This window comes from Chinchilla lanigera, unplaced genomic scaffold (genome assembly GCF_000276665.1).
Source record: "Chinchilla lanigera isolate Chin_1 unplaced genomic scaffold, ChiLan1.0 scaffold00116, whole genome shotgun sequence".
Taxonomy (NCBI): domain Eukaryota; kingdom Metazoa; phylum Chordata; class Mammalia; order Rodentia; family Chinchillidae; genus Chinchilla; species Chinchilla lanigera.
Window position 1 is genome coordinate 1,386,475 of NW_004955517.1, and position 25,358 is coordinate 1,411,832.

A 25,358-nucleotide genomic window follows, 5' to 3' on the forward strand; every position below is an offset into this window, starting at 1 on the left:
GGCCAAAGTGGCGTTGCAGAATACGCGCGCCTCACGCGGGGCCCGGTGCAAGAAGTAGCTTCCTGCAAGACTGGCGCGTGTAGATAGCCGCCGAAGCAGGCCGCTCCCTGGCGGGCGCTCTTTCCTTTTGAAAGCTGGGGTAGTCTGGACTCTTGCGGGAGGGAGGTTGTCCTGCTTATTGAGGCCAAAGCATTTTCTTCAGTGACGATAGTTTGCCTCTGTGTGACTTGGGTATAACACCATGCACGCACCGCAAAGGCTTTGGAACACGCAGATGACAGCGGTGAAATCAGTGACACATGCGTTTCAAGGTGTCCCAAATGTTCTTGCTCTGCCCACGCAGAAGCTGGCCTGAGACCACTTTTGCTCTGGCCCTAGACTTCCTTTTCTAACTGCTTGGTCAGCAGCTGATGTGGTGCTGCCGCTGTAAGTACTCTGCAGGCTTTGGGGGCGGCTCTTGGCAAAAACAGAAGGCTCAGCTGTCACAACAGCAGCGTGGCAGAGGCGTCCCATAGGCTGTGGAGACGTCAGGGCTGCTTGTGGAAGTGGAGCAGTGTTCTGTAATTGCAGCTATTGCGTTGCAGCTGAACTCACTATTGTATAAAGTCACATCCCAAAGCCTGTTCCTCAGTGTGATTATGAGGAAAGGCCATAACATCCCGCAACGGCTGGAGAGCAGGTGAGCCAGCGATGTGGCAGACACACTGACGCTTGTGTCGGCGTCTGAGGTGGCACCCACAGGCTCCGTGACCTAGCTGGTCACCGCTGCCCTCGGTAGTAATAGACATCTAGAAGAACTTAGAGCACTGCTTCCGCTGTTACTGTTTGGCTGAGCTGGAAGAACTGTACTCATGAGCTCTGTTCAGTGCAGTTCCCTCCGATCACCTAACGGCATCTTCCCCAGTGAACCCTTCCAACAGACCAAAGATAATGTCGGAACGCAATCCGACATCCCCAGCTTCCCTCTGTCCGCTGCTGTGCAACACTTTTCAGAGTCCTCTTTCCTTGAGTGCGTTACACTACGCTCTGTTCCTTCAGCTGACTGTAACACCAGCGTCAGAGTTGTGTTCAGCCGTCTGGAATGCTAAGCCGAATTTTATATACATATTGTATTCTCAGTATAGCCGGGTTTTTTGTTTGTTTCTTCGCAGGATTGCCACCCTTCCCCAGAGATATTTTAAGAGCCTAAATTTTAAAATATGAACTGCTACTTTTGATGGCAGACGTGAAGCTTATTTTTATAGCTGTCTTTTGTCCCCCATGCAGTATTCTGAGACGTGAGGGGGAGGAAAGGGGAGAGTAGCATTCCAGTACTCGGGTACCCGCAGGAGCAAGGGCATGGGTGTTAAAAACTACTTTGACTGTCTGTGATTTTGATGTTTCCTTTGTAAAGTGATCATTATTTGAATACATGCATATTTAAATGCCTCTGCATTCCACAGAGCAAGGCCATTTCTTCAAGGCCTTTAAATTATGATATAAAAAAATTAAATCAAATGCTTTTTATTTAAATAGATCCATTGGTGATATATTATTTTGCCAAAGTCTATGTGTGATAAGGCAGCCTTTCAGAGTCTTAACTGTAGGATTTGATTTTCAGTTTATTTCTGTGGATGCTTTGCTATAGTATCGTAGTAATTCTGAATTGAGCATACCTCAGTGAATTGTTTTAATAGCCATAAAGTCACTTCTGTGGTGCTTTATCATTGTAACTGACAGTGAAATTAATAACAAAAAAAAATACATTTGAGGTGCTAACATGTTGCTTTCAAGAGAAAGCAGCTTAAGTCGACTAGAAGTCAGAGTGGCGGTCACGCCGCCTGGCCGTTGCTTTCTGTCCCCAAGGACACAGACGCACGCACACGCTCTGTGTCAAAGTACTGCTGTGTAAGCCAGCTTTCTCCATGGTCAAAGGCAGCCTTCTCCAAGGTCAAAGCAGAGGTAGCCTCCTTCAATGTGTTACTAAAGAACAGTTTTTAGGAAAGAAACCCAGAATTACCGTTGATCCAGCTCCCGAAGTCTAAATGAAGCTTCTGTGAACTTAAGGTTCACATACTCATTTTAGACACACCGCTGATTCTGGCTCAGATCACTGCAGATCTAAGGATTACAGCTGTGAAAAGCAGCACCCAAAAATTCAACCTTTTCTCTCCTTTTACAAATATGTCCTTGGACTCCTTCTTGGTCATGTCTTGTTTGAGAACAAGGCTCTTCACGACCACGCCCAGCCCCACCTTTAGGTGAACTCTTGCAGCCAATCCTGGAAGTGCGTCCTGTAGTGAATACACATGTCCCATAACTAAAAGAGCAAATGCAAAGAGCGGACTCCGCTGAAAGCAGAAAGCAGGCCAAAGCCCAAGAGCATTCCGGGGTAAGCAGGCCGTCTAGATGTTAAAGTAACCAGGTCTGCCAGGGGTGCCCCTCCGGCATGGCAGTGCGGCGTTTCCCTGTGCACTGCCCTGCGTGTCTATTTGCGGGTCACCCTGGAGCCTGCAGCTGTCCTGCAGAAACTGTTCTTTGTGCTTTTCACGACAAACCTAAAAGTGTTGCTTTAGGTGCTTTAGAATAAACACTTGCCTACCTGAATAATGAGACTTTCTGAGCTCACAGAAAATCCATGCTTTTGTTTCTGCCTGGCCAACTTACAAATTTGTATCTACCTCATTTTCATTAAAGTTTGCGTCTTCCATAGGTAGGAAGAGAAGATGTTGGGTATTGGTGTCTTATAACCTCACTACATCCGTCTTTAGAAAAGTAAAGATTGTAAAAATCGTTACTATATTTTCTGAACACAGTTTTAAGCAGCCACACATGGTATTTTCTGAATATTTTGAGCAGTACAGATGTCTATGTGTTTATATAATAAAGCATATTTATTTTTCCATGTTATTTAATTTTATATACGATGTATAAAAGTCAGTGTTTATCAGCGGACTGCAAAGGCAAGTAGACTATATGAATTAGAAATGAATGTACATGTTTCTTTTTGGTTTTAAAAAGATACATTTTGATTTTGTAAACCCCCTCCATCCTGTACCACCCCACTCCTCAGATCTGAGGAGCTAAGTATCAAGTTTGTCTGGGTGGGTAGTTAAAGCATGTATTCTAAAGGGATTCTTTAAAAACTATTTCTGAATTGGAAATGATGCTTAGTCATATAAACAAAAATATATGAGTCTTAACATTTTGTTGGGTATTTTTTTCTTTCTTAATACTGTTATCCTGATTCATTGAGTCTCACTCTGAAATATAAATGTTCTCCATTTATAAAACTTGTAGGTAATGACAAAAACAACCAGAAAACCAAAAACGTTATTAGAAGAAATGATTCTGAACACATACGAGAAGCTAGAAAAAGTAAACTTAATGTGCATAAACTTTATTGCACCTTTTCTTGGTGTTCAGATAACTGCAAAGCGTTTACATTTATCAGTTTGTTGTTTACTTGAAATACATTTCAGGAAACATTGCTTATTAAAGAAAAATAAAGCACCATGCCAGTAACCTCCACAGTTTCAAAACAGGCTGCCCTTTGCAAGAAGTGAAAGTCATGAAAATCACCCCAAAGACCTATCGAAGCCTTATTCCCCTGAGTTTCCATTCCGCCCTGTAACTTATTGTGGTATTTGTGGGTGAAAGAACCAAAATGAGGGAATTCCTTCAGGAGTGCAGTTTTTTTTCCTGAAGAGATACAAAGATAACATTCCAAAGCAAATGATGATACCAACAGCTCACTTCTACAGAGTGTTTGCCATGTACCACACCAAGTAAATGCACACCACCGCGACCTTCCGCCTTTCCACGGGGAGGGCTGTGAGGGCCCGTGTGACCGTGCTGCCCACTCTGGGAGAAGGAATCGTGCCAGTGGGCCGACTGAACTATCCTGTCGTAGACAGAGACAGCCTCTGTCAGAGTGGACATTGAGGCTTCTTTCTATATCTAATAAAAGGTTCTCTGAAAGGCCAACATCGTCCAGTGTCCACAGTACTGAGCTAGTTTTGATTCTGTGTTTAAGTCTGACAACAGAAAGTCCAAACTTCCCACTGCAGGAGGCCAGTTGCCATGACTAACCGTTAAGAAAACTTCCAGCACCTGTGTAAGTTTATGGAATGGGAAAATATCCCTCTCAGGTTAAAGATACAATTTTGGCCAGAGTAGAGGCATGACATGAAGATTTTGACTATGAAAAATAAACACGGTTAAGTGCATGTGTTTCTCTTAAACAATGAAGTAGAACCACTTATTTGGTTCTATCTTTATAGAATGTAAAAATAAGGTCACTTTTAACAATCAGAGCAGAATGACCTGAAACTATAGTGTTTCTCTGGGTTCAGTGTGGATCAGGACTCCATAAGTCATTCCTCTCCAGTGTGTCCAGGGAAATCAAAACACTTGCCTACGTTTCTGCAGAACTGCAGGCAAAACTTAGCAGGTTTTGCAATATTTACAGTGATTTTATGCCTAGGAGAGACTGTCGCTGCCTCCTTCGGATAGCTGTCTTATGGTAGCTTGACAGATTTCTATTTTTATGGGTTTGAAAAGCCCAAAGATGGGAAATGCCAGGGTCAAATAAGTTTTAGACTCTGAGGAGGAGTGTGACCTCTCCCCGACCGGTGGCATGGAGTTGCCTTTCTGGGACTGGAAGGAATGAACACTTTGGAATGTGGAGTGGGAGGCGGAGGTTGTGTCCGAGCATAATTGGCTGGGAGGGAATCCCGGAGATTAGCAAAGGCAGCTCAGGGAGATTTATTTTATGGGGGATGGGATGGCGAGGTAAAAACCCCTACACCATTCCTTTAAAAATAAAAGGCATTCAGGCATTCAACAAACACTTTCAGAGTACCTCCTGCGAGCCACTCTTCTAGGCGCTAAGAATCCAGCAGTGAATAAGCCAGAGCTATTCGTTCTAATGGACGAAGGCAGAACTTAGTAGTAAGTGAAGAAAACTAAGGAACTGGTCCTTCTTTTTCCTGGAAGCCCCACCACCAACATAAAAATAGAAAATTGCTTTGAGGATATTCCGCTGAGTGGAGGCTGGTAATGTTTGTTCAATAAATATTAACTAGCAGCCCTATCTTTATTTTAAGGGTACGACTGTCTCATTTGTGTGTATGTGTGCACTTCCTAGTTGATGGGATAGAAACTTTAAAAACCTGTCAGCATCTGTGTTTCTGTCCCCCTTGCATTCGAGCCCAGCGATAAGTCCACTGAGAGCCAGGATCAGTGGAGGACCTGATTTTCTGCCTTCTCCTTGCTGGGATCTTCAGGCCCCACAAATGTGGGAAGTTGTGCTCTGAGGGTCCGTTTCCATTTTTGTTTAATGTATATCAATAAAAGCATCCGGAACGTCTCAGTTACCACACCATCTTCTTTGCTTCTTGTTGTTTTCTTGCATGTGGGATTCTTGTCACGGATGGTTTTAAACGCCAGGACTCCTCTTTCCAGAACTTTCTAAAACAAAATTGGCAGCTATGATAAATATGTCCAGTGGGTAGTGAGGAAGATAACTCACACAGGCCAAACCCAGAAAGCCGTCATTCTTACCAAGGCCTGCATCCCTTTTCTCCTATAAGAAGGACGCCAGCATAGTCCCATGACTTTCCACCATCATGGAAATGTCGCATGTCTTTGGTTTCCGATATGGGAAGCCAATACTACTATTTCCCAAATGGAAGTCCATACATTTGCTAATTCTAAAGACTCACAATGTGACTAGGTGACAAGAACACTGCATTGTAACTTTTATTGTAGTTATGTTAAATTTTAGGTAGCTTCCTATATCAGGTGGTTACCATTATTGGACAAGACAACCATAGGCAATAATATTATCGTTAGCAGTGAGTCATGAACTAGCCAAAATGGGGAGAATAACACTGTGTCAGCACTTAGGAGGTCCCTGTGTCGAATGCCTCCCAACCAACAGTTGGCATTCTCTAGCCCTTCTTGCGTTTCAGGCCTTTGTTTTGCAGAACTGCAGTGGGTGTTCCCTGAAAGTTGGGCATTAGAAAACAGTTTTTCAGAATCAGCTGTCTTGAGAGTAGTGACTCCAGGACATCACTGTAAGGACAGCTGTTAAAACAAACTCTCCTGTGTGTCTCAGGGTTCAGCTCCAGCATGGCAGCAAGTTCATCTAAGGAGAAAGTGTATTTGTGTGCGCAGTGGCTTGAAAGGCAAGGCTTGATGGATGGTGTCTGGGAGAAGGCAAAGTGGAAAACACCAGGCAGCCACCTTGCAAAAGCGGAATGCCAGGGATCCTTCTCTCTTTGAAGGAAAGTTTTAAAGAGGCACCTTTTCATATTTACTGAACCCAGTAGGTGACAAGCAGATTAGCTTCGCAGGGCTCTGTTTCAAAGACTCTTCAGAAGAATCGGAACTGAGGCAGCGTCTCCTTCATCAGTGTAATTGTCATCATTTAACTTTGCAAACCTTGTCCTCTGCAGTGTTAATAAAACCCTTATCAATTCATTCGATCATGCCTTGCACTGTAGCACCCCAGAAATGTAAATGTACGCAACAGCTTTGGCTGTGAACTGACTGATGATATCATCAGTTATTTTTCCCAATGACCAGGTAGAGACTATTCCCCCTACAAGACGACATTCTGCATTAAACTAGAATCCAGCAGGTGCTATGTTTCCCAGAGGCACTTGCCAGTCTGCTACGGCTGTTCTCAGACTGTCAACCACTACAGTGAGAGGTAATTGCAGTAATTACTTCTCCCTAAGCCACTTCATTCCGAAGTATCTCAGAAAGTGAATGAATTGATATCCTTAGTCACTCACAAGAAACTGATTTTTGCACAATGTGTTTCCTCCCATAACTGTAGGGAGGACTTTGATTTTTTAATAATGGTTTATATTGTGGAACATTTGCTCTGCATTAGAAATTACACTAAGCAGTTTACCCCTATTGTCTGGGTTGCTCCTCTATTTGCTGAATTCAGCACCATGAGACAAGTTAATGGACTGATGCCAGGCCGCATAGCTGGGAAGGAACTGACTGAGGGTTTGAACATTGAATTTTCAGACTTTCAAGCCACTGGTTTTAACCGCGATGGAATTCCCTCCTATCATTGTGTAGGTCGTGAAATGGTGACATGCCAGTTCCTGCGGAAAGAGGATATCATGATTTAGGATTTTTTTGTTACCCCAGATTATGGTGATTTAAACATTCTGGAGTTAATCGAGCCATTTACAAATTTTGCTCAAGAAAATTGGGGCTGAAGATAAGAAAATTATCTTTCTTCAGATTAAATAAAGAGCAAGATTTGAAGGATTTTAGAAGATTTTGAGAAAAACTCACCCAGTATTTATTGAGCACACACTGGGTGATATTTCTGACACTTTAGTACATAAAGAGAAATGAAGGCCAAGTGTGGTGGTGCACACCTGTAATCCCAGCACTGGGGAGGCTGAGAGGTAGAAGGAGTTCAAGGCCAGCCTGGGCCGCATAGAGAGACCCTGTCTTAGCAAAAAATGTTTTAAAAACCCTTGAGACAATAAATCTAAGTCTGTATGCAGTGGATAATCAGCTCGGATGTTCTTAGTGCCGGTTAGGGCATTTTACAGACATTGGCAGTGGTGAGGGTGTTTGCAAAGAGTACATGCGCTACAAGTGAATTAAGAAAAGTGATGTTAAAATTTATTGAAAATGGTCTCACACTAACTCCTCTCTGCTGGTGGTGAAACATACTAAATGCACTGAAACGCCCTCAAACTATTCCTGAGCTAAAGCCGTCAAGAGCTGAAACCCTCCTTTTGCACTGCGTCGTTGTCATCCCCACAGGTGGGACTGTCAGTGGCTTTCAGTTTTGTGCTTTTGTTCTTTCCCTCCTCGCCCCTCACTCCCCCATCCATCGTGCTATTCCTTGGACCATGTGGCGGGTAGACAGGTTGGGGAGCCTGCTAAGATGAAGGGGAGGGAAGTATAACGGGAAAATCCCTATTAGGTTTGCTTCCTGTTTCTCAGCAAAGACCAGGGAAGAAACGTAGACAGAACTACCACGTATCAAGTGAAAAACTGGCTTCTCAGATCATTGCTTAATCCGCCCAGCCCTAATTTCCTTCAGGCTGAAGAGGCTGCCAGTTACACATGGTGCCTTGTTCAAGGGGGCTGCAGACAGTGTTGGAATGCGTGAACGGACCCAGCTGCTCACAAGTTGAATCCTCATTACACTGGTCTAGAAATACAGAAATAAAGAGACGTGGGCTCGTTCTCTGCTGTGTGTCAGTGTGATGTCCTGCCTTTGAGAGTTACATGGTATTTGTGCAGGATGGCCCCCTCGATGTGGGGAAACTAGAGATGGGACATTCTGTCTGTGATTTGTTTCAAACTTCAGGAAAAGACACAACAATGGCATGGAGAGGAGAAGGAGCGTGTGTGGTAAAATGTTGGCAGCTGGGGGTTCTAGATGGGGGATACAAGAGATCTTTTTGATGTTTTTGCAATTTTCTGTAAGTCTGAAAAATTTCAAAATATATTATTTTTAAACATTTCTCTAAAAAGCACAAATATACCTAGAGTATATGTTTTCTTTCATAAGGGAATAAAGCATAGATCTGGATTTATTTCAGGACTTTAAAAAGGGTGACACATTTTAAGAAGCTGTTTTTAACTCCGATTTGTACCCTATGAAACAAAAATAAAAGGAGCAGGCGTTACCGTTGGGCTCAGCAGGAGAGGCCTCTCCCACTTTTCCCCATTCCCTGTCACTCCTGGTCCTCTCCTCTCTTCCCCCTTGTGCCCCGCTCACTCTGCAACTGGAACGAAGCCCTTCTCGGGAACAGTGAGGGGGTTTTCCTTCCCTTTTCACAGAGAAAGCCTGACTTCTGTTGCAAGTCGTACAATTACATTCCACTGGATAGCTGGCCATATTCAATTGCTCCTTTTTAAAAATCCACTGCTACCCAAATTCAGATTCCTTTGAAAACTAAAGTCTTTTCCCAAAGATATGTGTTGTCTGTGCTTGTTTTCCTTGAGCTTAAAACAAAACAAAACACACTCACCTAGCCAGCTCACCGGTTCCCGCCTGGCTGTTGGCAGGAATCTTGAGTGAAGTCATTTCCATCCCTTTGGTCATCTTTGAGTCAGACATGACATGTCCAGGAACCTCACGGGGTCCGGGACGTGACGTCAGGGCGGAAGTGCTGTTGATTGTACTCGGGGTCCCTATTGTTACGTGCGGGAACTGATCCACGTTGTGCACATCACGTTCTCAGTAGGCCCGGCTTCCCAGCTTCTTTGCTGAAGCCTCTGGCCTTGCCGGGGTGATGGGTATCTCTCCAAATTCTATCCATAAGGAAGCTCTGTGTGCCCCTCTGCACATTTGATTAAAATCAAGTCACTTCTGAGAACTTGATACGATTACCTTGCCTGAGCTGCCTTAGAGGAGCTCAGTGGTTCTTAAGCACAGGGTGATTTTTACCACCACCCCCAGCCCCCCAGGGGCCTTTGGCAGTGTTTGGACACAGTTTGGGTTATTACAGATAACAGTGGAGTCCTATCAGGATCCAGTGAGTAGATGTGCTGCCAGAATGCCAGATGCACAGGACAATCCCCGACCACAAGAACTGTCCTATGTGAGATTTCAAAATAGTGCAAGAGTGGAGAAATCTGCTGAAGAGAAGAAGGCATCCTATTCAGAACTCAGAGTTACGGCTCTAGGGAACGGCACTGCTACCAGAAGCCTTGCTCTCTGGAGAGCTGAGTTTCCCATTAAATGTTATGTGAGATTCCAAGAGCCGTCCAGATCTGTCAGACCCAATAATGCGAGGTGTCCAGGTTGTCTCTCCAGGCTGTGCTTTGCACGCCATTAGGCAGCACTGCACTCTTGCAGACAGTGGGGAGAGCAGGAAGTGCTGTAGATGTACAAAATGCCCGAGAAGACCCACAGACCTTCGTCATAGCACCTTTCGTGAGGTGGCCAATTTATAAAGGATGGCATGAATGTAGAGGGGCCTTTCTAAGAAAACAAAGACTGCTCTTCAGCATATGCTGGCATGAGGGTTGCTCCAGTGGCTCTGATACAGTGCATCCGATACAGGCTCTTCTTACATTTTATGCTTTAATCATCAGTGGTAGAATATGCAGGTATGTAACAGTCCAGCAATCAATAGGAATTGGTTAAGCTTGAGCACCAGAATATTTACGTTTCTTCTCTTTTTAAAGAAGATTAATTCAAGTGAGCATTTTATCTGGGAAGTGGGAAGCCGCACTTCTAATTGGAGATAGAGACAGAAGTCCACAGAGCGTTCTATGGACTTCACGCATGCAGCAGGATTTCCCAGTCTTAGCATTGCTGACATTTTGACATTTGGTCCATAGAGTTCCTTGTTGCGGGTGGCTGAAGAGGGCCTTGTGGGATATTTATCAGTGTCCTTGGTTTGTACACACCAGATTCCAGCAACCGAGCCTCTCAGCTGTGACAACCAGAAATGTTCCAGTCGTTGCCAAATGTCCCCTGGTGTGTGGGGACCCGTCCTCGTCCTGCAGTTCTGTGCGTTTCTCACAGCAGAGTTTTATCTTTTCATGTTCTTACAAGTGTTAGCTGGGGATATTCTGTCGCATTTGCCGAATATACCTGATACCAGATTGCTGTATTTTAGAACAAAGAAGTCTTTATGGTTATAAAATAGCTCTCCCTCCTCTCAGAAAGAGAGATTTTGCAGACATCAAGTTTTCATGTGAGTTATCTCTGTCAGTTTCATTTCCTAATACATCAGAAGAGACAATACTCAGGTGGTCAGGTATTCCAGATGTGTGGTGTTGACTTGGCTTTTCTGTACATGAACTTCTGGGGAAGAAATTTCTGAGTTCTACCTCTCAAGGTCTTATTTTCTCTTTGCATATCTTTCTTGCCTTACCAGGTGGAAAAAGCTGTGTATTTACCAGCTTCCAGCCCCCCGCCACACACACACACACACACACACACTCAGAATGCAGACATAGCTCTGACAGCAGGAGGGCAAAGAACATGACACAGCTCTGGGTTCTAGCAGGCAAATTGATCTCAAGTCCTCTTTAAAAAGGTCGCAAACAGTGGCGGTCATACCAGAGTCCAGAACTTTGAGAGTGGTCAGGAAGTCTGTGTAGAAGGAAGCCACGCACGGCAAGCCCAGCCACTGCCACTGGCCTCAGAAATTCCTCGGTGGGACCTGCGGGCTAATGAAGTAACCAGTTTCTCTACTATGTCTAAACTTTATTTGATGGACCACCACGGAAATTTTTATTAAAACACAGAAATTCACACTAGTGTCCAATATAGAAGAATTAGAATTTTAAATTACTAATGGACTATATCAAAAGTCCTTCAGAATTATAGTTAGAATTTTGACTTTTGACTAAACATAATCTTTCCAGTGATCCTCAGGTGTTAATTGAGCACATGCTGATCTTTAAAGAAAGAAACTACCTTGTAGCTTCCCCTGAGGATCTCATTTCTGTGCGGGATTGAGTTCCTGCCCCCCATAGTCACAGACGGCCGTGAGTGAAGTCCAGGTGCTCATCATACATTTCCTGACGTGACAGTTAGCTCAGAGCAGTATAGGGTCGTTAAATTTGCAGAAAACCACCAAACATAATTGTCATTTCTAATGACAAGTCTTCCATGTTGTGAGCCCAGTGGCTCATTGGCTGCTTTTTGTTTCTCTCTTCATGTCACTTTCATGATGGTGCTTTTGAGGCTTTTCTTTACCAGCAGGTGTGGGGAGGAGGACAAGACAAGACAGAAGGCTCTTGGATAATGCCGGCTGAGAGTCACTCTGCCATCTGAACTGCCAGGGAAGCAGTCGCAAGTTGGAGGATGAGCACCTACTTCAACGATGGTTAAACTGTCCCTTTCACCTTCTGTTCAGATGTATTTCTCTGTATGTAGAGTTGGACATTCATGCACATCTCAGTCCTGGGGTGACAGTAGTATCCAGCCCAAGCTCAAGTGATTAGATGAGCTGCTTCCCAAAACAGTTGTAAATGTTCAACCTTTGGTACCCATGGGGGGTTGGTCCCAGGACCCCTGACACATTGCACCTCCACATATAGGGATGCTCAAGTCCCATACAGAAAGTAGTATATGTGCAGAGCCCACGTGGCCCTCCTGGGAGCTAAAGTCATCTGCGGGTTACTTAGAGTACCTTACACAGTATTTAGTTGCTGCTCTCTAAATAACTGGGTCCCAGATTGGCTGGATCCTTGGATGTGGATCCACCAGGGGATGCAAAGGGCGGGCCAACCGTCTGTATGAGTGACAGCTGACCTGTAGAGAGGGTGCTGTCACCTGGAGCTAACGGAAGAGAAGCCAGACCGACAGCCAGCAGGACTAGACCCAGCAGTGAAATGCGCTTTGTCCCAGTGTCCTCGAAATGACTGATTAACTCCGCAAAGAGGACAAAGTTTACAAGGCCAACACTGATCTCACAGACACGTGAGAGTACAGGAACAAACTGCATTGATTGCTCTTCTGTGAAAACATTCCTGATGGGGACTGAGCTCCCAGATCTGTCCCTGACTGCTTTGGGTAGTGGGACTGTCACTGCACTCTGATTGGCTTGCAGACTGATGTCTGCGGGTTGCCGTGAGCACCCCCGGCCCAGACCTCTGATCGCCTCCACGTTTAAGTGCAAAACCTTTGGCCGCTGCTCTTGCCAGCGGTGGCTTTCCTTTGGCAGCTTCCTCCGGCACTGCTTCACTCACTGCGGACCTCACAGCTGACCGTGAGGGTCCTGGGACACAGGTCTCATGCGGTGTCCTCCCTGCCCTCCAGACTGCCCTCGTAAATGCTCCCGGGACAGGCACAGAGTGGGTCCTCATGCCACCTTCACCTGCAGCTCTTTCCTGAGAAACGCCAACATCACAATTCAGCTGAAGTCGGTTTACAAATAATTATAATTTTGAAGGGAAAAAGGATCCTATAAAAGCAGTAGGTGTGCTTGGAAATAGGGGGCTCGGGGTCTGGTAACGTAGCACAGCCCGGATAAAATTCACCAGGTACAGTGCTTTTGCCTTTCATTTCTCTCTTCATGGTGAGGAAAACTGGCATAGTCATGTTCTTGCAAAACAAAAAGAGGGCTTTGGCAGCCTGTATAGCTAATTTCGTGTATGCTTGCTATTGACATCCTTCTCCCTCTGCTGTGACCCTGTCACACTGTGAGAGAGGAGGAGGGGAAGGACCCCTGCAGGGCCCTGTGCTGTCTGACCCCCAGGAGGTAGTGGGGGTGGAGCGCAGGAGTGCCCTGCGCTGTCTCCCTGCTCTGGGGGCCGTGTCTCCCTTGTTAGGCAGGGCCACCTACTTGGCTGCAGTGTTGACTGCGGCCTTGAGTGTGCTCCGGGAGTTGACATGTGACTCTCAGTCCCTTTCTTAGTCTTTGTAGCGCTGCAAAGGCGGGATGCTGCGGGCAGTGGGGACGGAAGGATGGCCCGGTGCCCTGTCCGGCCGGGACCACTGCACTCCTTACATCCGCTTGCTCCTACCGTGTTTCCTGACAGTCTCAGCTCTCTCAGCTCCTTCTCATGGTAATAAGTGCCAGGGTGGTCCCAGACACAAACAGCCATCAGGCAGGCCTGTCAACCCTGGCTTTACGCCCTGAAGTCACAGCCCTTGTTTCCTGCTGAAGCTTTCTCTGCCTTCCTCTTCAATATTTTGGTTTTGGTGGCCCTGTTTAGAGCCATTCTTGTTTTGTGAGAAACCCTACAAAAGTATCCCTAAATGGATTCACATGGCCAATAGGAGACATGCTTCTGGACAAAGGGCTGTGACCATTCCCACCAGGACCCCAGCACTGCAGGGGAGTGACTGTGGACTCCGCAGTGTCCTCACTGGAGCCCGCTCTGTCCCAGGACACTGGAGACCCAGCATCACAGCAAACGGGGAGCAGACGCAGTCCTGGAGATGAGAGGTCCGAGCAGGAAGAGGGGGGGTAGACCAGAGACGTGGCATTTGGATGTGGTACCTTTCTTTCTCTTACTGTGGTGAGAAAAGAGCATAAAAGTAAGTTATAGATTTTAGGAGAAAAAAGGGCAGTAGAAAAACAACTTTGACATTTACATCTGCTCTGACGATCTCTCTGTGCCCTTTAGAAAGGAAAGCACTTTGCTTATTCACAAGGGTAAGATTTTGCCAGACCTGATCTCACCTTTACCATCAGTATCTCTGTGTTCATCTTAGACTACAGTGAGCTGACGAACACTTTTAAATATCCACCTTTTTGGAAATACTCTTTTAAAAAACACATTGAGTAGAGGCAGTAGTAGTGGTGACACTGAACTAAGTATTATTTTCATGTCGTCTGGACAACATAGCAAGAGCTTTGTATATGCATTGCTTCCCTTAACTGTAGCCGGGCTGTGCTAATCATGCTACTACTACTGAGAGCAGACCCGAGCCCAGAGAGGTTAAGTCACTGCCCACAGTGACACCAGTATAAGATGGCACGTGTGACTCTAGCCCCCTGCTGCCTTTTAGCCCAAGACGAGGGCCAGCACCCCTGCAGCCTGCTGCCCTTGCCCCTTGGGCCTCGGTGTTGACCGGTGCCTTGGAGCCGCTGCCAGCACGCTCACGCTTTGTGGATGCGGGTCCTCAGAGCCAGAAGAGCACGGGCTCCACCTGCCCGTCACGCTAGCTCCAGGTGTGATGCCCAGATTGGAACAGAACGAGTAAGGATGTCTGTGAGGGTGTCTCTGAGATTCCCAGTGGCTCAGACTTCTGAGCAGAGCGGAGCGAATTGGCGGGCCCAGATACACAACCCCGAGCCTTCCACTCAGAGCCACAGACAGTTGCCTGAGGCAGGCCCCAAAGGGTTAACATACCTCAGCACGGTCAGGAGGAAAGCAGGGCGTGGCTTCAGCCAACCAGCACGTGCCCCTCTGTGTACGTGACTGTGTTGCTTTTTGTGACGTTTCTCTTCCTGAGGCACAGAAGGCGTGATGAGTAAGGTGTTGAAGTCAGAACTGTCGGGGCGGGGGATGTAGCTCAGTGCACAAGCACCTGCCTGAAGTTAGAACTATTAACAGCACAGCTGCTCACTTCCTGGCAGCTTGAGGGATCCAAGCACACTGGCACCCTCTTAAGAGACATTTCTTTGAGGTCTGTGCTTTTGTCATTGCTCGGGTAGGCAGAGAGGAGTGACCTGCTCTCTTGCCCAATCCCCTTGTCCCATACAGTTTAAGGACTGAAATGGCGGTGCTGGAGATAAGCATGCTCTACACAAAGCCTAGCTGTTCTTCCTGACTGTCACCGTGGGCAAGTGCGTCGTTATTGGACCCTACGCCCCCTTAGGTGAAAAGAAACCCCAGTAATACCTGAGCCACACGGTTGCTTGTGTTGGGGATTAAGGGACAAGGGCCAGCGTACTTCAGGCTTCAGCACAGAAGTTCAGAGTCCTGCTCACAGCCCAGATGACTTGCAGGAGGTCTGCTCAGCCTGCAGGGGCATCTTGGGATAGCCTTCTTGAGTCTGAGTGAACTGTGGCAAGTTAGTTCAGCTAGGCGGTTGTTTATGAAGACATATTGTTGCGTTGCAGTACAGCTCTGTGATGGCTGGCTGGAGCTTTCCTGTGTTTGTTCTTGTCCATAGCTTCCGGCTGCTTACAGAGTAGGAAGCACTGGACAGATATGTGTGTTACGCTGTAACCAGCCCACATGGTCTCCAGTGAGCAGTGTTTGAAAGTTGGATTCCTAAGTCCATATCCTTTTACTTACCTTCTTTCTTTGGTGGACCAGGGCAATAGGTGGGTGTCTTTCCAAAGGTGTGACACTCATATGGGCATCTCACTTGTCACTGTGATTGGAAAGACAATCTTGAACCTTGGAGGAAGACCTGCATTGTCTTTGATAGCTTATTTTCCAAGGGAGGCTAAATAAAGTCAGAATGAGAGTAAGATCAGAAGAACTTGTATATGAAAATATACAACCAAGCACTATTTAAATGAAGCGATTTAGATGTTTTCGAATTCTGTGGAATCACATAAGAAAGGCCTTGAAAGTAATACGGTCTCCAGTCTCCAAATAGAACTCTATCCACCCACCCCAAGTGCTGGTCAGCACCTGACTAACAAAACTCCCTGGAAAGAGTCTTGACTTAACTTGGCAGTGGGTTCCAGTATACGACCTTTCTCCTGGTCTTCCTCTCCTTGTTACTCCTAACCTGCTGTGAGCCAGTCCTATGTCTGGAAATACGTGCCGGTTGGTCTACACTACGGCATCACCCTGGGCACTAGGCATCTGCTGTGGCTCTGGCAGTCCCAGTCCGCCTCCACCTCTCCGGGGCTTCCTCTAAACTCAGCATCTTAGCCCCACCAGGACACTTTCTGGCCAGATTCCGATCTCCCTTCTTCTGGGTTCTTTCTGGTGAACTTACCAGCTCTGCAGAACTCCTTCACTGGGATGTCCTGAACCTCAAGAATATGAGGGTCTCATTCTCCTTGGCTCTGCAGCCCTTGTCGTCCAGGTAGACATATCAGGGTCGCTCATTGGCTCCTGGATAATTAAGAAGCCATGCCCTTCAGTGTAAGTGAAAGGGCCACAGCAGGGAGCTGAAGTCCAGGGCAGCACAGTGGACTCCGGGCCATCTGTGTCTTATCCAGGGTTGCTTTTCAAGAGACATCATGTCCGTGAGAGAGGATAAGGACACACCGCCCACGTCCGGAGTGTCGTTTCCCCAGCTGAGTTGAAATGCGAGGATTCCAGACCCTTAAGGCTTTGTGGAAAGTTTTAGCACTGTGTCTGAACACAGCACCGCATTCCAACATCCCCTTCAGTGCGCCTTACGAAAACAAGAGCTCGAAAGTCCGGGCATTTGGGAGGCTGACCTTGGGCGTCTACATCAGCAGAGATTACACTGTTAGGGAGTTTTGCTCAAAGATGGGGGAAAAGTCAGTCTCTTAAGTAAGCTGAGTTGTTGCCCAAGAAAGAAAAATCAGAGACCTGTGGGCAAAGTAGGAAGCTATTTCAGCTGCAAATTTAAGGAATTAAATGTTCCAAAAGCAAGAATTCAGATATGTAGCCAATAAATGTTAGGTGACACATAAATATAACTATTGTATCTCAGTGATGCATAGTGATGTAAAAATCATCTTTTGCCTGGGAAAAGACTGGAAATGAAAAGATGGGAATTTTCCCCAGAAAGGGCTGAAACTTGTATTTATTTGATTATCAAAATGACAGCTCCTTCATGAAGGCATAATAGACCCATTAATAAACCTCTGAGGTTTGAGCATTTCCGCGAACAGCTGCTTCTCTTCACTGATAATTTAGAAAGCATTGAATGAAGACTGTCAGATTAGTTACCTTGAGAATTTCCTAATCATTTCTAGGTCTTAATAATTTCTTTTTTCTTTTTTTTTTTTTTTTGTTTTGTTTTTTTCCGGTACCGGGAACTGAACTCATGACCTTGCACTTGCGGCAAGTTAATGACTCTACCGTTCTGACTCTGTAGTCAGGTGCTGTGCCGCTGAGCTAAATCCCCAGCCCCAGGTCTTAATAATTTCAAGAAAAGAATATGTGCCGGGGATATAGCTTAGTCTGCCTGGCATGCGCAAGGTCTTGAGTTTGATTCCCAGCACCAAAAAAAAAGAAAAAGAATATGTGTGGTGAATCACACATTCTGTGTTCTGAGGCAGTTCCATTCAAGTCTCCAAATAAGCGAAAGGCACCTACTGCTAGGTAGGGCGCACTAACCCAGACATTACCAGGGTTTAAGGCGTGCTGTTTAGAAAGCACGTCCGTCAGTCTCTGTTTCCTTAGCAGATGTCGGTGACAGCAGTAACACACAGACGAATGGCCGCCAGCGAGCTGGTGTACGATTTAACTGTTCTTCCATTGTGCTGTTGCGGTTCCCGGCAGCAGCCTCACCTTGTGCTGCAGCAGGGGAGAGCAGGACGTAGAGCACTGTGGCTGTGCCCGTTTGGAGCCCCCTGTCCCCGCTCAGAGTACCCAGGTCCCTGCCAAGCTTTGCTGATTAGTTGGAATGCTTAAATGAGATAATGCATACAACGCCTTGGAGTATGGCCAGGACCCAGACGATTGTAGGGGAATTTAGCCCTTTCCAGTTCTGACTCTGTAGTCGGTTTTCTTCTTTTAAGCCGTGTCTTCTGATCCCATCAAATTACTAATTCAGTCTTTCCGTCAGCTCGCTTTTCCCCTTCACATCAAGGGACAGCCTGTTTGCATTGTGTGTGTGTTGAAGTGACTGTCCCCAAGGACACCTTGCTTTAAGTCCAACCACGTTCATTTGATTACTGTAACACAACTATGTTTCTTCACTCTGACCCAGCAAATATCGCCCCCCAGAATTCTGTCTTCTTTATGTCCAGCCCATTTCCTACAAACATATGTTTCTCTTCCAGTGCTGTTCCCCAGGGTCCCCTGTCTCTTAACGTGGTGGTGGATGTTATCCCATCTCTCCAGTTGCCCAAACCAGAAACCTGGAAGTCAGCCTTGATTTTGCCCTTTCCCCGTACCCTGCCGTTGGTCTATCAGATGCTATCATCTTTACTTCAGAAACATACATCTTTAATTCACCAACTTCCTCCACCTAAAACCTGCTGCCGGATCTGAGCTACCACTGCCTCTTGCCTGCACAAGAACACTACTTGCTGGGTTTCCTTGTTCCCACTCACACCGCATTCATGTTCCGTTTCTGCTCAGCCACCAAGCGGAGGTTCTGAAACAGAAATCAGACCATGAATTAAAACTGCTCAGTGAGTTCCTAACTTGTGCAGAATAAAATCCAAAGTCTTTATCATGACCTGTGACCTGGGCTGGTCTGGCCCCAAGGACTGCCTCAGGGAGCCCTCTGCCCACCGCTGCAGCCTATTTGCTTCACAGTACTTACCTCAGTGATTAACCATCTCGAGAACTACTTTTGTCATCACTTGGCTAATGTAGATTTCCATCGTGGGTGTGTAAGCTCCGTGAGGACAGGGACTATGTCAGTTTTATTATCACTATCTCACCAGTATTTTTCATAATTCCTGGAACGTGGTAGGTATTCAGTAAATGTTTGTTGAATAGACAGGTGAAGTCATCCCAATTTCACATTGTGTCCTTGTATTACTCTCTTGTTGAAGTTACATTTTTAATACTAAAATTGGTCACGCATAATAAGAATTATCCTTGTTGAAGTCACTAGACCGCTCTTAGAAACTTTTAGGAATACTTCTAAGAACTTCATCCTGAAAGCCATGGAAAAGATTATCCCCAAGTCCTTATCTACATCAAAACACTGTAAGTTGAATGATGAATAGTTTTGTTTTGGTGGAGGTATTCAAACTGGGCTCCTTCCGTCCATGATGTATACTATTAAGCTTCCCAGAGTAACTACTCCAAATTGTAATATTTATCAGATGAGAGCTCAAATGAATGTTTCCCCTTCTAAAGTAAAAAAGTAAAGTCAAGTGCATTAATATTTGTATTTTAGATTTCTCTACCAGCGACTGGTGAAATTTTTATAATGGTTTGTGCTTCCCAGAAAAACATGTCTGGCACATTTCTGAATGGTATAACTTTGAGCATGCTTGGTAATCGTGGTTAAATTAATATGAGGCTGCTTGTTTTACGTGGAGCTATTTATCTGTTAGGCATCAGAGGGCATTTTGGTGATCTAAGCTACGGAAATCTCAAAGTGAGTTGGGAAAATAAATACTGAATAGAGGGAAATGACACTTGAAATCTATTTTCATCACACTCTCCCATCTTGTTCTTCATTCTTAAATTCATTTCCCTCTCGAAGCCAAGACCATTATATTGGGAAATAATGTGTCTCAAAGCCCGAGCCAGCAGCTTAGCATCCGAGTGGTAATGCCTTCTGTAATCACTAATGAGGCAGTGGATATTGAACGTGCACTCCTTGGGGCCGGCCTCTGCCTGTTCCACAAGAAGCTGTCATATCAAATTTTTGTCCAGACTCCACGGGCACTTTGATTTCTAAACCTTTCTGAGAAACCTAATCTGAAATCAAAGTCAAATGTCTTAGATGTGGTCAGACAAGGTCACATTTAAAACAGTCCAGCAAACCTGCAGATCAGAGTTGAAAGGTAATGCCTTCCCCCTGAAATTGGCAGGCTTACCTGCTAGCTTACCTTTCAGTTTCTAACATGCGTTTTTTACCTCTTTCCCAATGGTCTAGGAGAATAAGAGCTTTCTCCTTGGAAAACGCCTGAAGAGTTCTCTTAAATCATTTGGTTAAAAAAAATTGAACACGGCTGCATTTTGGAAATGCACCTTTATCCTAATCCGTGAATCACAAGGCATTTTGTTGAAGATTTGTCTTACTATTGACTAGTTGGGCTTCTTTCGTCAGACTTCCATGGTAATTTCAGGTTCACGCGCTTTCTATTTGAGCCAAATTAGCGGGATTTATCCACACTCTTGAGTGGTGCCATGCAGGATTGCTGCTGGACACCTTTCCCAATACCACCTCCTGCCCTGTCAAGTCTTGAGATAGTATCCAAAATGGCACTGGGAATGTGGGTATGTTGAGTCTCATTGGACATGATCTTAACATCTCACATCGCAGGTTTTTATCAAACTCCTCGTGATTAGCAAACAACAACAACCTTGCCATTGCTTTATATTGCAGTGTTCTGTGTCTTGTGGTCGGGGGCATAAGCAACGAAATGTTTACTGCATGGCAAAAGATGGAAGCCATTTAGAAAGTGATTACTGTAAGCACCTTGCTAAGCCACGTGGGCACAGGCGGTGCCGCGGAGGACGGTGCCCCAGATGGAAGGCTGGCGCGTGGAGTCAGGTGAGCGACGCTTCTCCCTCCCCTCTGCTTCTTCCCCTCAGCCACGGGGCGATGCCAGTGTGTGCGCTTGTGTTTCCTTGCATGGTTTTGGCTTTACTCCGGAGAGCTGCAGCCTGGGAGGGAAGAATGTGCAGCTACAGTGAGGACAGCGGTGTGACCTTGAACGAGTGGCGTCAGCCCCTGGAGCTGCGCGTAATCCCTTCTGTGAGGTGGTTTTGAGGACAAATTCTGTGTGGTAATAGGTGTCAGACATCTGCCGCAGGGTCGCTCCTCAAAGCTGGGCTGATGCCTAGCACGGTCATTCACCACTGGAAAAGCCACGACTTCAGATCACACTGAAGCCCACTCGGCCCCGGCAGGGACTGAGTAGGAATTTGCCTCGGAGCTCCTGGAAGAGAAAGTATCAGAAAGTATTCCTCTGCCCCTGTGCTTGTTTCCAGCAGAGATGGGAGAGGGAGGAGGGAGAGCGCTCAGAGCTACCCGCGCTGATGCAGTGTGTGTCGCCTTCCCCAGCCTGCTGCATATGGTCCCTGTGATGAGTTACTGCAGTCACGAATGCCAAGGGCTTCGCTCAGGGCCCTTGGGTGGAACAGCCTATTTTGTTTGGATGAGTGTGACGTGTGGATCCCACGGGGAACAGAGGAGGGACTTAAGACCCTGATTACAGTTAGATTCCGCTAACTCTAAACATTTGGTAAGCCAGATCGAGGAGGTGTGAGAGTTTCCCTGTTTAGCTTGAGAGAGGAACTTTGAAAGCTTCTGTTTACATGTAAGCATTAGGTATCTAGCGCAACCTGAATCGTTAGTATCTGGCCTTTGAGCGGACCTGGTAGCTTCACACCTTGGTCAGAGGTGCTAGCCTGAGAGGAACAAACTCAATGTTTTCTGAAATATTGACTGTTTCGGTGCTGGTGGTTCAGGCCCTTCTCCGATTCAGCGAGGTTCTGTGGATTTCTGTTCTCCTGGGCCACGGACAGCCATGCTGCTGACTCCTGAGAATCGGTAGCAAGCCAGGCTCGGGGTGGGCCCCTCGAGAAGACATTCTTTCAGAGTGTGGGTCTTCATGTGCAAGGGCTCTGGACACGGCCCCGTGAACTCAAGGAGGCTATCAGGAAACTCCATTCCCATACAGTTAACAAAAAATTCTTCAACCTGAATCTTTCTGAAACGTCCTGAGCAGACATCACGGTTGGCAGCCACGTTCCCTCACAGAGTGTGAGAGGAGGTGTGTCCCTGGCTGGCACACACGCCTTCTCCCTCCCGAGATCTTTTTCACAATGAAGTGAGGTTGGGGTTCATTTTGCTTTAACAATCAGGGACTGTACCCGGCCAACGCACATTCTCCCGCTAGGTTACTTTGGACTACGTTCAAGGCAGTGTGTCATAGTGTTCATCCTTTTTAATGGCTTCTGGTTAACCGCTGTCGTGTTAACTTGCAGACCTTTTATCTTGGGAGCCATTCAGTTCATGCGGAAGCCTGCGGCTACCGTTATTTCACTCGCCACCCTAATTAGCCTGTCCTCTAGCAGATTTTAGTTCTATTACTTTGTTATGTTCCTAGATCTCGCCTTATCTATTTGCATTTCCCCCTGAATATTATCCTCAGAACATGCATCAATGCTCATTTTAAAGGCCAATTTATTCACTAAAGTGACAATTAAAAAATCTTTTGCTCTTTACTGATAAACACAGAGTGAGTTTTAACTCCAGCTTCCTATGATCTTGTGGAGAAGCCCAAAGTTACTTACAAAACTGGGATGATTAAGTTTAAACCCTGGGAATTTTTGCAAACAGAAGGTAATAGGATTATCAGAATGCCTCCCCAGAAGGAACCACACCAGTTCAAAATGATTGCCTAGGAAAGTCACCACCTTCGGAGAAGATGCAAGTAAACAGTTATGTAACAGTCTGTGGCCAGTTTTGTAACGTCCTGATTCGATTTGTAGAAATAAATTATAAAAGCGGCAAGACAAGGTGCTGCATGGGTAAAACGTGATCTGTGTAATTTAGAACTGAGCCTGAAAATAGTTTAGACCCACTGTTTGATGGACAAAAACAGTCTGCATGATTAAAGATTGTTGACTCACTAATGAGCCAGTGATAAACAGGAGTCGCCATAAGGCAGGATATTAAGCAAGAGCAATGGTTGCTTGTTTGTAGCAATATTTTTGCATCTAAGCTTTCTGGTTTTCGCTAATAACTATATTCTAGTCATCCTGTCTTCATGGAAAGAGGAATCATTAGTATATTTTCTTATAACGTCAAGATGGCTGGTGTAAATAAGATATATAAAAGGTAGAATAGAAGGCTAATTTTAATAGTCTCTAAAATGTAGTGTTTTGAGATTTAAGTGGAATGCTAAATTTCAACATCTTTTGAAATCTTGGAAGTTAAACAGGAAATCAGTTGAGTTTGTTTTTTTTTTTACAGCCTTTCTAAAATCCTAAGGTTCTTTTTTTTTCCTCAAAAGTTCGTGTTTAATTTGTTTGGGTAATTTTGATCAAGAGGTAAAGGATGCCCATGGAATTTTCAGACAAAAGTCACTATCAGATAATTGATCCAGCCTGGTAAATTTGAAGGTTCTGTATTCTTATGATACAAAAGCTTTCCAAAGGTACAATTTTTTTTACACTTACCCACTCCTGTAAGAAAGGATGGTTTGGGTTTGTTTTGGTTTTATTCCTGAAGATCAGTAATAAAAGGAATAAATGATCAGATTGGAAGAAGAATAACACTTCATTATTCACCAGTCAGGAATTCTCTCAATGAGCTCACTCATCAGTCCCGAGACGCAGATCTTTCTCATAGTTTAACGCCTTCGTGGTCAGCATGGGCCTTACAAACAATGAAATTCATGATTTAATTAAACACAGATGGTTCCCTTCTTACTGACACGAAATATAACAATATGTCTTGCAATCAGTGGTGTCTTAGAGTCCATGGGAGAAGAATTAATTTTTTTAAACCTTTTCAGTGCTAATACTGAAATCGAATCTGGCAAACTGGTCACGAATTTTCTTGTAATGACAATGAAGGCAGCTTGGTTGTGGGGTCTGATGCTGAGGTCTTCTTGTGTTTAATGGAGAAATGTGGGAAATGCGTAGCTCATATTCTTGGAGAAATGAAGGAAACCACGTTCGCACGAGCAGTGATGAGAACTAGAGCCACTGCAGTGCTGCGCGGTGCTCACCATTTGTTTGGTTTTTATTTTGAGTCCTGAGCATCGATGGTGCACCGTGTGGACACAAGCTTCACACCACTGTCTTTCTGACGTGGTTCAAAAATCTGCATCGTGTTAGCACCACTTTGAGAAACTGGAAGCCAAATACTAATCTGCAGTAGCTGTGCTTCATTGCCTAAAAAAGTTTTCATTTGATTGCTTTTGCATGCGCTAAGGTGATTATCTGTGTTCTTTATTTTGTTTATTTATGGCATGTCTTCCTAAAATGCATATAAGGAAATAGAAAAGATATTTTAAGAGAAATACTTAGCATAGAGCTAAACCTTGATGTGGGAGTAATTGTGTACCCCATGGGACATTGGGCAATGTCTGAGACAGTTAGGCTGTCTTCACCCTTGGGGTGAAGGGAGATGTAAGTGACACCTAGTGGGGACACACCAGAGATACAGCTAAACATCCTACCATGCAGAGGATGATCCCCACAGCCATCTATGCACGGTGAGGAGCCCTTGTGGCTTAGTAAGTGCTTAGTAGAAGTTTTCTATTGTTATTTATCAAAATGAGTTTGTATAGTTATTTTTCAAGTTGATTTCTGCTTTGAAATAATGCCACCACTATAATTTCAGCAGTAACACCAGAAGAAAGTATATAAAATTCTTTTCCCCGTGTTCAAGGGTCTGTTATGATTCTCCAGATATCAGAAGTCCCACAGATTTTCTCTTTGTCTATGGAAGTAAGCATCAAGTTCTCATAGATTGGTGAGTTCTGTGCACTCGCCTTGTAGAGCAGGGAGCAGAGAGAGGTGGAACCCCGTGCTCAGTAGTTCAAAACTGACATTTTCCTTCAGCATCGCACAGACACTCTGTGCGAGGGTGATGAGGACCACATCAGTAGAGGCTGTGCAGACATCTTCCCACAAAGCAACCAAAAGGCACGCCGGACAAACGGAGAAAAGTCAAACACCATCACCACCTCCACGGTCACTCACAAGTCCTTCTGATGCTGTCTTAGTCCTGGATTTCAGCACAGATCTCTCAAAATGCATCAAACAAGGCTCTGTATGCAAGTTGCTGCCTCCCATGACAGCCCAGGAAGGACCGGTAAACACAGACAGGAGCAAATGGAGATGCATCCGTCTCGTTTTGAGCAGTGTAGATGGATTATTCAGAAAAGCAGGGTTTGTACCTTGCTATGCATTTAAGTTGTGTTACAACTCCTGAATGTGGTAGCTCAAAGCTGGCTCTGACATTATACATATCAGAGCCGGAATAACATATTACATAATTGAAGCTTCCTGTGTCTTAATTTGTCTTTTGAAAAATTATTGAATGCTATAAGCAGTGATTTTCTAAAATTGTAGATATTTATGACTCTTACACCTTACTTTCATTGAAGTACAAGTAATCTACAAAAAGAGGCTTCATTTACTTAATAGCCTAA

At 45.3% G+C, this 25,358-nt stretch overlaps 1 protein-coding gene and 1 long non-coding RNA gene across 4 annotated transcripts in view; one reads left to right on the forward strand and one right to left on the reverse strand.

The window, feature by feature from the left end:
* Adamts9 (ADAM metallopeptidase with thrombospondin type 1 motif, 9) overlaps positions 1–25,358 on the forward strand; it is a gene marked incomplete in the record, with an annotated part of 141,149 nt that overhangs the window by 83,915 nt on the left and 31,876 nt on the right. Inside the window, 1 exon segment of the mRNA XM_013506939.1 lies at positions 20,570–20,737. Within this exon segment, the coding sequence (XP_013362393.1) occupies positions 20,570–20,737 (168 nt within the window).
* Positions 3,364–17,372, reverse strand: LOC102015755. Of its 3 annotated transcripts, none has more exons than XR_001231819.1 (5): positions 16,349–17,372; positions 15,292–15,844; positions 14,800–14,897; positions 9,006–13,957; positions 3,364–5,451 (listed from the first exon to the last, which is right to left on the reverse strand). It is a non-coding gene; the product is annotated as an uncharacterized LOC102015755 (long non-coding RNA). The 3 variants fall into 3 exon arrangements; XR_264542.1 differs by adding an exon at positions 6,905–7,106 and having other exon boundaries at positions 14,800–15,844; XR_264541.1 differs by having other exon boundaries at positions 14,800–15,844.